The sequence below is a fragment of the Diachasma alloeum genome, unplaced genomic scaffold, assembly GCF_001412515.2.
Source record: "Diachasma alloeum isolate Michigan unplaced genomic scaffold, Dall2.0 Dall_scaffold_00295, whole genome shotgun sequence".
NCBI lineage: Eukaryota > Metazoa > Arthropoda > Insecta > Hymenoptera > Braconidae > Diachasma > Diachasma alloeum.
In genome coordinates, this window is record NW_021680434.1 from 1,180,250 (window position 1) to 1,192,197 (window position 11,948).

An 11,948-nucleotide genomic window follows, 5' to 3' on the forward strand; every position below is an offset into this window, starting at 1 on the left:
AATTTAATCTTTCGCAGTATCAAATCACCCTCATTGTTTTGCCTCACACCGACATCACGTCCTTTTAAAACCCGTTCCCTTTATTTATTTCTACTCGAGAAATTTCGGTGATCCATCAGCCTGGCCTGCGGACACTACCGGCGGAATTGGCAAATTTGCATTTGCCCGGGCGCTTCGAGAGGCGTTAGATGATTGAGTCATTTTTAATGCTACCAATTCGCACGACGAGGGGGATAGAGCGAAGATAAAGGATGAGTAATGAATTTTTCGCCCAAGGTGCAGCAGGGGACAATCGCTGCGAGACCTCTAAACCTGATGCTTAGCACGTACCCCACAATTTAGAGACTTTTGTGGGGACCTTGAGATGATCAGGAATTCAAGTTTCGAGGAGGGTCATTCTCGGGTGTTCGTTGTGTGAACAAGCAACACTGACAATGAGAGACAAACGACAAAGTTCTCAAACAAGTCTTACTTGAACCGAGAAAATAGTTTTTTTGAAAATTATCAAAAAAGGATTTTTTTGTGCCAAACATGCAGNTATGTACCAATGATGGGCACTACTAAGTCTATTAATACAGTCAAGGCTTCATATAAGATACCTTAGGGACAGGAGGAGAGCGCGATTGCGGGAATTCGTATGCCCCCACTACGCGCGCCTGTGGAGAGGAGAAAAATAAGGATCAGGGGGGATTCCCCGCTGTGCTATTTAGGCTTCATCGTTGCCGAATTCACTCTACACTGCCCGGGCGCGTTTATCGAGTTTCTGGCAACATCGCGTCATGGGCAATTTCATTCAACGTTTGAAAAAATAATTCACCTGTCCGAAATAATATGTTTTCTTTAGGAATTTTGGGGAATATGTTGTTCTAAAAAATCCTATTAATTTTTGCACACGTCGATTTGTGTTTCTTTTTGATTCGTATTGCTTTTTTTCATTTTACTAAAATCCATTCAGGGATGAGTGATACCGCAAGACGTATGCATGAAACAGCTACTACTGCTATACTCTTATTCCCCAGCGCCTTCCCCTCCACTCATATTCCGAATTTTCCCTGTGATGGCATGCGAGGGCGTCCGATTTTACCAAAACACGTTATATTCTGGTTTTCTCACCAACTATTCGGCGAATTTGAATTTTTCTTTTTCAAAATACTCGTCTCGACGGCCTCTCTGTAGATCTATCGAAACATGTACCAATGATGGGCACAAGTCCATTAATACAGTCAAGGCTTCATATAAGATACCTTAGGGGCAGGAGGAGAACGCGATTGCGGGAATTCGTATGCCCCCACTACGCGCGCTTGTGGAGAGGAGAAAAATAAGGATCAGCGGGGATTCCCCGCTGTGGTATTTAGGCTTCACCGTTGCCGAATTCACTCTACACTGCCCGGGCGCGTTTAGCGGGTTTCTGGCAACATCGCGTCATGGGCAATTTCATTCAACGTTTGAAAAAATAATTCACCTGTCCGAAATAATTTGTTTTCTTTAGAAATTTTGGGGAATATGTTGTTCTAAAAACTCCTACAATTTTTTAGACACTTCAATTGACAAAGTCAAATTTTATAGCGATCTTTTTAATTATCTTATGCAAATATAATTACTGACTGACAATTATTCGATCTTGACATTCATCATTTGGAAAAATAGACTGTAAAGATACAGGTTCCGTCTCTCGAGTCATTCACCTACGCATGATCAAGGTCATTCAGCATTTTTTTTATAGTGCACGTCGGACGTGGAGTGACACAACTCGATCTTCATATAGTTTCCCCCACGATTATTCCATCCAAAAATTGTTTTTAGGCATTAACCATCTCGTTGAGCCTTGCCTGACGCACACAGCGGTCAAATAAATTCATCCAAACACCATTACTAATTGTCTCAATAGCAACTGAATTTCAAATTTCTTAGATTCAGGGTAAACAGGTAAATTTCTGGACGGGGGTTGGTTTCTGGACGATTTCAACTTGCACTGAATATTCCATAAATAAAATGAATTTGTGACGGGTTGAAAAAAATTGTGCAAAAATTAAATCGTCAGTTCGACTCGTAAATTTGCGTTTTTTTTTTGTTCGATTAAAATTTTGGTGGTCGCCCTCCTGGAGAAATCGCTGGATACAAATGTGGGCATCAATGCCTCATTATTTACAATCCCAATTACAAATTCTTGTGCTTGAAGTACGATCGTAAATTAATGTGGAGTTATATTCACGAGGCGCCCGGGTAATACACGTGTTCGTGTCGTTTGGTTTTCCCTTCCTCTTACTTTTTTATCTCATTGGTAAAGCCATAAAAATTGTCATAACTCGATCCCTGGCTCATTGATGATTTAAGGATTGGAGATCAGAATAGATTCGCAGCCGCACGGAAATGTCAACATAGGCATTACGCTCAAATGAAGCGTAGAAGTGAATAGTCTAAATAAATCAATCATCTCCACGTGTGTTTTTGGAGAGATTTGAGAATTCGTGAATGGACTTTGATCTCACGGAGATTCCATTCTGGGAGAACGGAGATTCCGCCTGAGAGTAGATTTATTCACCTTGAATATCTCTGATGAAATTAATATGGAGTCTTTCACATTTTATTTCACAGTTTTTCAAACATCTTGATTGATGAAATTCTCAAGATCTAATGAAAATCGATGAATTTCTGCACTGACAGAGCAAATTAATTTTATCACGAGAATTTTATTTACTTAGTCACATTACGCATGGCTATTAAGCAATTCACATTTTGTAAATACCGTATTAATGAATAATCATTAAAAAAAAATTATTGCTTATCTAGTGAGGAATTCAATTACATTTCAATATCATAGATTAGTCATTCAATCAACAATGATTTTTTACCTAAATCGAATTTAGTGTCACTGTCCGGAAAATTTACTAATTGTCTTTTTTCTAACAGTGTAGGCTCGAAGCCCTCCTTGTTCTATTAAATTTTTTCATACCTTTCGTACCTTTCGTACAGTAAAATTTGCCACATTTTTTCGGTAATTTTGATCCGAGTACCATTAAAAATCGCTCCCCTCTCCGTTCTTCTTCCAATGAAATTTATTTTATTACATGCAGCCCTAAAAAGAACCCTAAAGGTTCGAGCCCAAACAGGTTCGTTGGGCCCCTTGCGGTCATGGGCCTCGTGCCGTGAATTTAATCTTTCGCAGTATCAAATCACCCTCATTGTTTTGCCTCACACCGACATCACGTCCTTTTAAAACCCGTTCCCTTTATTTATTTCTACTCGAGAAATTTCGGTGATCCATCAGCCTGGCCTGCGGACACTACCGGCGGAATTGGCAAATTTGCATTTGCCCGGGCGCTTCGAGAGGCGTTAGATGATTGAGTCATTTTTAATGCTACCAATTCGCACGACGAGGGGGATAGAGCGAAGATAAAGGATGAGTAATGAATTTTTCGCCCAAGGTGCAGCAGGGGACAATCGCTGCGAGACCTCTAAACCTGATGCTTAGCACGTACCCCACAATTTAGAGACTTTTGTGGGGACCTTGAGATGATCAGGAATTCAAGTTTCGAGGAGGGTCATTCTCGGGTGTTCGTTGTGTGAACAAGCAACACTGACAATGAGAGACAAACGACAAAGTTCTCAAACAAGTCTTACTTGAACCGAGAAAATAGTTTTTTTGAAAATTATCAAAAAAGGATTTTTTTGTGCCAAACATGCAGAGAGCGCGCCGGAATGAAAAATTTTTGTTGCAAAAATAGATTTAGTAGTGAAAAAAAAAATTGCATTCTCTGTAGACGCAAGAAATGTCATTTCTCGCACTACCCGAGTGGAAATTCAAATTAGGATAGAATAAGAGACTGACCAGTAAAAACTGATTTTGATCAATTTTGCATCAGAAATGTAACGCTTGTTTGGGTCCATGCCTGGTCAAAATCCTAGGATTCGATCTTCCTGAACAGTACCGGATCCGATACGGATCTAGTCGAGATTTGACTGACCAGAATAGGATCACAATTCACTCCGCCACAATGGATACAGATACTCCATTCAGAATCTCATCAGATCCTGATCCGAAAGTCTAATCAATAAATTCTGACCAGTATTGAACCTAAAACTAATGTAGTTCCAAGCTAACTGAGTGAAATTTCCACTCGGGTACTCCTTCGTTATTCGATACTCCCATACGTATTTTGCTCCCGAGAAATCTTTGTTTTATGCGAAACAAGGGATAGTAGTTTTTCGTTTCGGCTGTTTAATAATCACCGACAACAAATGAACCCTTAAATGAGACAATAATAATGACATGATAGCAATCTTGTAACTTAGGGATAAAATATTTGTTGATAAATTTTCCTCTGTATGAGATATTTTCATCCTGAAAAGGCACCGTCTGGTGTGAATTATCCGCCTCTCGAGCCAAATATTTCGTTGCTGTCGAGAGCAGAATAATTATGCGTGTTTGAGACTATTGTAATTATGGGTAAGAGCCAGGGTAATTCAATCAATAAACACAGGTTTTTAAGGAGGAGAAGTTTTTATTATGAGGACCTTACTCCTCAGTCTTTCAGACGTAACTAACTGACTCTACAGACTTTTCACGAAAACAAGCCTCAGACCTCTTTGTCACTAAGGGAACAACCCATGTCTCTGTGGACGGTAAATTTCTCTAAAACCCTCAAGTGGGGGTGTGAGGGACACAGGCCCATAGGCCTGAAACCCCACACATACAAACATAGAATATTCTACATACAATCGACAGATTTTGTTCTATATATTCAATAGAGACTTGCAAATTCGAAGCGAACAAATTCTTTTTGGCAATTTTCAACTAGCGATTTTGTTGGCCCAAACAAGACTTGTTTGACACCGTGTTTTTCTCTCAGTGTACCCTCGGCACTTTTATCCCCTCCTGAATGTTTACTTCCGCGGGCTTCTTGTATGGCACCAATGGCCTCGATCACCCTCAATCAATCCTCGAAAGAGGATTTCCCACTGATATGACTGACCATGGACCACCCCAATCCCCATCATCCCTCTTCAACTCCCGCCAAACCGTCCTCCCCACCCACGCACCCGAGGAGTCAAAGTGGAGGCGAGGACTATAAATACAGTCGGTGCGCAAAGACCACTGCCACAGTGCATCGTAGATCTCACCAAAGTTTTTCTTTCGAGAAACAAAAAAAAGTTTCTCATTCAATTCGTTCATTCATGAGTAAAAAATCTACTAAATTTTTTTTTTAACAATTCACGAACCACTAAACTCCGGCGAATAAATTGCCCGCGATTGATCGAACAAATTGAAAAATTATTTTGAAAATGTGTGTACGTACGTTGATACCGAACGAGGTGACACCAGACGCTGTCACGCCGCCTCCTATCAGCAAATTCAGCAAAGCGAAGGAGAAGTACATGAAAGTGCACGACGAATTAGTCCAGAAAGCGCGCGAATCGTCCGAAGTGTCTGAACTAGAATTGGAATCCGACGATACGGACTCCCCGGAATTAACGTCGGACATTCTTGCAAAGAGTACAACAATCTACGCAAAGTGTCTGGAGATTGTCATGAGACATTTGGACACGTGGAAACACTCCAAAACCTGCAAGTAAGTCGTTACTCCCATTCCAGAGACAGAAAAACTTCTGTAAAGATCACGTTCAGAGAATTTTTTGTTCTACACGGAGAGAAATGTTCAGTAAAAATTACGGAACTCACAATTCGCTTACCGATTGCGAAATCGATTCAGAAAATTTAAGTGACGGTATCGTAATTTTTAACAGGAGTTTCAGATAAAAATTACGGAACGCTCTAAAAAAAATCCGTAACAGTTCCGTAAAATTTCCTACAACCACATTTCGCTCCGGAATTATGGGAAAGATACGGAATTTTTATTGAATATTTCTCTCCGTGTACGCAAAAGGTTTTCATCAAAATTTCGCTAGCTCCCTCCAATTCCCCACAACTTCCAAAGAGCGCAGACGCGTTAAAACTCATAAATGAATTTTCACGTCATCAGTTTTTACGATAAATGTCAGAAACTGGAATTGACGACAAGGAAATTCCTGTAAAACTTTTTGAATGCCAAGTATTTCGATATATTTCTTTTTGAATGCCAAAATACATCGATTTGAAAAACGAAATGAATGGATTTTTGAAGAATTAATTTTCGTTAATTATCTCTGAACCTTCGCTGCTGTTCTTCCGCTCTAAAAAATATTTCCAAAAATTGTGCTGCCCAAAGAAAGTCACCCAGTAATGAAGTAATCAAGTGTTCAAAAAAGTGATCAACGTTTCGGGAAAATGCTGTTGTCTCCGCTGAGCTGCCCGGCGCGTCCCAAAAACTGATCTGTCCTAAAGTGAAATTGCCACACCTCCTCACTAAATTCGATCATCAACCCGCATCATTCGAAAAAAAGAAAAACAGAAGGACCTGACGCAACGAGAAAGCTAGACAACCCGTCTAAAATACCCGGAAGCCCCGTTTTATGTCCTCCAATCTCCGCATCCGAGACTGGATTCCTCCCGATCCAAATCGATCGTCCGATGCCTCCACTGATTACCCAATAAATAAATAAAAACCGAAATGAAGAAATCCCCCGAAGGACCTCCGCATCATCAATCAAAGCCCGAAATTGGGACAGCTCGCGATAATCCAAACCCGTTTTTCCCCCTCCACTTTTCACGTTCATTTCATTGCACTTTTTATTGGCTTCCCTTAATCTCGCAGAAAGTCACGTACGCCACTCGATTTATCCCATCCCCCATTTGCATTCTGTTCATCCGCGTGAATTAAAAAGAGTCAGAGGTGACCCCGTCGGGTTAACCGGGTTTAACGACTGCATCTGTAACTGAGCGGTGAATGGAGCCATATAATAAATAATTATGTGACTTTGAGAGCATTGCTGTTGATAGTAAATAGTGACAACGAGATATGTCTATCGCATCGGCGTCCCCGTACACTGACAATGAGAGAAAAACGACGAAGTTATCAAACGAGTCCTACTTGTGCCGAGAAAATAGTTGTTTGAAAATTATCAAAAAAGGGTTTTTTGTGCCGAATAAAAAATACAAAGTTTTTGCAAATTTTCAAATAAATCAAAATAACGATTATTGCGTCGTCTTCATCTTCGAACTCGGTCAAAAGGACGTTCAAACAAATTTTTTAAGCCATCATTCAATCAATTCAGAACATTTTTTTTTATCGTGGGACAATCGATTTTCGAAAAAATTCGAGAATTAAAAAACTAATCGATGAAGTAAATTTTAATTAATGGCGATCGTTAGGGGTCAACAATACCTACATTTCAAAAAAAGATTCACACACACACACACGTACGGACCAGTTCCAAAAATTGCATTATCAGACTTTTGAGTCATCCTAGATCGATACAAAACAAAAAATCCAAAACTTGAATTTAAATTATTACAGAGCTTCCATTTCGAGTAAAAAATCATGAAATTTTAGATCCTCCTGAAAATTCAAAATATGTTTATCGGAATTTTGAACTAAAATTGACAGTTCTCATTGATTTTTCCCGGAACTCACAATTTCCAATGACGAAATTCCTTGAAATTTCACTAAAACTTGAATGAGACAAAAATTTCCGAAAAGTTCACTGGGAATTTCAGCTAAAAAAATTTAACAGTGTAGAAATCAGACTAGCACGAGAAAATTGAGGGTCATCTATAGAGATGGAAATTGACGGGCAAAATTCAGTAGCGAAGTGGTAAAACGATTTAAGTCGACTTATCCCTTGGTTGAGTTTTTGAAGAATATCTCCAAATCTAAAGGAGATAATGGAATTTTCGTAATAACCTTTTTTCTTGAGTAAATTGAGTGCTACAAAAAAGGTCTTGATAAAAATTTTGCTATCTCCCTTAGATTCCGAGATATTCTCTAAAAACTGGCCAATAGTCAAAATCGACTTTAACCGTTTTACCACTTCGCTACTGAATTTATTCGGTCCTTTCATGTTTGTGGACAATCGTTAATTTTTTGTTCGACGATATGACAATGGTAATTAAGGGTCATTTGACCGGTCGTTTTGTCAGTCATATCTCTAGCTATACGACGATGATAACTCTGTGGGTTTTGTTTGGGAGAGGTAAGCCCTTGGGGAGGGATCAGGTTGATGAACCGGGAGATTATGATGCGTTGAGAGTGGTCAGGGAACGACAATTGGGATAAGTGTGTCATTACATCAGGTTCATTTCATCATTAAAATTCCGGAATGATTGGATTTTCCATGGTTACCGCTTGTGAAATTACTGAGGAATGATTGAGAGGATATCGGCATCATTAGGCACCTCTGCGGGAGGTAATTAGCGGTAATTCAAGTTTTTTAGGAATTTCGTGTACGAAAAAATTTTAGAACCTGGCGAATTCGATAGCAAATTCTGCTGAATTTTTCAACAATTCTGAAGATTTATTAAGTGTTTTTTTTATAGAGAATATCCAATAGAAACTGTTATGGAGAAAAAAATTAGTGGAATTTTATTTCTTACGTAAGTTTTTTATTGAGGCGTTTTCTATAGGAATTCCTCAACATGAATTTTCCATGTTTTTTTCACTCTATAGTTCTTCTTTTTTTATTTAAAAACATGAGGCAAAAAAAATTTCTATAGAATTAAATTTTTCTACAAATTTTTTCAATTTTTTTTTCATTCTATTTTTCTTTTCTTCTCGTCAAGAAAATCACACAAAAAATTGGAAAATTTGGGACGAGGAATTTCTATAAAAAATATCTCAATAGAATAAGTTGTATAGAATATTTAATTGAAATATTCTTATTTTATTTCGTAATAAAATTCGCTAGGTTTTCCTGTCGTGTTTCATTCGATTTTTTTATTGAGTTTTTTTTTATTTGTTTTTTAAAGAGATGAGTTCGCCGGATTTCTTGATGAATATCTTGGATTGTATGGAAGATACGGTAATTTTCGTGAAAAACTTTCATTTAGAGTGAAAACATGCACTAAAAATTTACTAGAAAAACCTAGCAAATTTGCTAGAAAATTCGATTGGATTTTCATTGAACTTCTGATCGTTTTTCGTTATAGCTGAAATTTCCCTCGAATGTACTCCCAAAAATACCAATTATGACCCAAAATTTCCGATTTTTATCCATTACTTTAATCGTTTTTTTGTCAAAATTTATAAAAAAATTGATAAAAAAAGTTTTTTTGTTTGATTTTCTTGATGAGAAGAAAAGAAAAATAGAATGAAAAAAAGTTGGAAAATTTGAGTCGAGCAAATTCTATAGAAAATATATGAAAAGAATAAGTTACATAGAAAAATCGAATTCTGTTGACTTTTTCTATTGAATGTTTTCTATTGAACATGTCAATAGAATCAGCCAAACACTAATAGAAAGTTTAATAGAAATTCAATAAAATTTTCTAAAGAATTCAATAAGTTTTTCTATTAAATTTTTTCGTGCGTGACAATTCACGACGAATACAGAGTTTCGTTTGCGTTCTGACCCTGATTTTTTCTAAAATTAATCATTACCGAGATCATTATAATTAACAAAACGAGTTATCAGCGCATGGAAATCAAAAAAGTTACCAGCATTTCGTAAATTGGATTGTTCTATCATGAAAATTATTCTCGATGTTCTCTCGCGTTCACGTTCAATATCTCGACTCAATTATTAATATTTCAGGCGCCAATTCCTTAATGGCTGGTTCGTTTCACTGTACCTGAAATCGATCGGTCCCCCCGAAATTTGATTTCATTGACCAATTGACTCGGTCAAGTGGTAAAGACCATCGATAAGCAATTATCATCACCGAGAGCATTGACTTTCGCTTCTGAGATTGCCCCCACCATCGGAATGATGAATCTGAAATTAATTTTAAATGTCTGGCATTCTTATCGATCCGTCCAGAGTCACCTACCGCCAATCTAGAGCTCCAGTCGACATTGACACTTATTGATAAATTTTTTCCAAACTCGTGGAAAATTACGAGTCATCGGTGGCTTCCGGAGACATCGTAAAGCTCTGGTGACGCTTGTGATGACGTAGTGACATTTATTTTATCAAATTCCCAGATGATTACTCAGACTCCTGTTATCTACGCAAATATAAATCGCGGCTTTGCGCAGTTGGAGTTATCGCGAAAATAATTATCGAATTTTTGGTTGAATTATCGCTGATTAAGAAAGCTTTGTACGAAGTTCATGGCCAGCAGCAGCAAGACGATTATAGTCAGGAGTCGAGTGTGACGACTTTAAGCTAGTTTTTTTTCTTTTCATTCCCATGTAGCCGATTTAAAATAATTTCCTTTATGTAATTATTAATCAGAATGTCCATTTTTACATTAATATTATTAATTAATACTATTTTAATTTTTATATAAATCTACTTTAATTTTTATATAAAATAAGTACCAAATAAATAAATACCATTTTAATTTTTCACATTTTTCTGAGGCTTTACTGCAGTATTAAGGAAAACGAAAGAGATCCTAGTTCTGGTGATTTTTTTTTATTTTTCACGTTCACTTATTGATAACTTATAAAGTCATTATATTAATTACTGGTGAAGGCAAAGTAATTATTAACGTTCGAAGAAATAAGAAGTCTGACATTCTACATATAAATAGACAATAACCTCATGAGTCTATGAGGTGTTAATATTTTTTTCGTTTGAAAACCGTTTGTACCGCAATTAGAAACAAATTTTAATTTGAGATTTACGATCTCAAATGGAGACTTATGAGTTTCAAATTGAGACTTGTGGAATTTTTAAATTAAGACTCTGAGAAGGCTAAAATAGAGATTTTCATGTCTCAAATTGAGATTTTAAAATTTCTATGTGATTCCTTTCGAAAGTCTCAATTTAATTATCAGCAGAGCTAGGGTAGCGGGTGCTAATTACATAATTAAATATGTTTAATGTTAATGATAAATCTCTCCTCTTCTCGAAGAACCCATTCTAACAGTTTATGACATTTTGTAGATTGAGGATTTTTTTAAGGCGTTGACCCATAAAAAATTCCGGAACAAGTGCCCTCGTGACCCTAATGACTAACGATTAATTTTTCATTTACAAACATTAGAAATGTTGCTCGTTAATTGATAATTAATTGTCGAAATTTGAAGATTTCAAAGGCCTTGAAATCACTAATATTAATGTTAAATATTAAATCCAAGAAATAAGTTTATTTAAATATCACCAAATAAAGTTTTTTGCTATTAATAAATCTTTATTTGATCCAAATAACTCGACAAAGCTTGAATAAAAAACACGTCATTACGACAGCGCAAAAAGTTCATTATCTTTTGTTTTGAATTAATCATTGTGGATAATTATTGTCGATTCCAGTGGAGAGTTCAGATGGATTGGCCCTGACCAAAACCAGACCCGCTGTCAGGCCTAACGTGGGCGATTCTCTTGGATAATAACTGATTTTAGGAGAAAATGTTAAAAGACCTCATTTCTACAGAATTATCAATAATTAATTATTATGATCACTGAACAGTTTCGCCCCAACATTCCACAACAGTTTTTGCGCTCAATTACGAACTCGCGATTCAGGTCAAGAGTTTTATAATTTCTCCCCAAGTGTCCAGCAATTCACGCACGATTGAATTCTCTTGTAATTAGACCTCGAGATTGATAATCAATCATCAGAGCTGCACTGAGAGAAAAACGACGAAATTCTCAAACAAATCTTACTTGTGCCAAGAAAATAGTTTTTTGAAAATTATCAAAAAAGGATTTTTTGTGCCAAACATGCAGAGAGTGCGCCGGAATGAAAAATTTTTGTCGCAAAAATAGATTTAGTAGTTCAAAAAAAATTGCATTCTCTGTACACGCAAGAAATGTCATTTCTAGCACTACTCCTTCGTTATTCGATACTCCCATACGTATTTTGCTCCCGAAAAATCTTTGTTTTATGCGAAACAAGGGATAGTAGTTTTTCGTTTCGGCTGTCTAATAATCACAGACAACAAATGAACCCTTAAATAAAACAATAA

General features: G+C 37.0%; 1 protein-coding gene across 1 annotated transcript in view; it reads left to right on the forward strand.

Moving 5' to 3' along the window:
* The first annotated feature begins 5,116 nt into the window (after nucleotides 1-5,116).
* The window catches only part of LOC107039247 (transmembrane protein 205), a 12,103-nt gene continuing 5,271 nt past the window's right edge, over nucleotides 5,117-11,948 (forward strand). Inside the window, exon 1 of the mRNA XM_015258768.1 lies at nucleotides 5,117-5,570. Within this exon, the coding sequence (XP_015114254.1) occupies nucleotides 5,284-5,570 (287 nt within the window). The 5' untranslated portion in view covers nucleotides 5,117-5,283. The remainder of the gene's footprint in view (nucleotides 5,571-11,948) is intronic.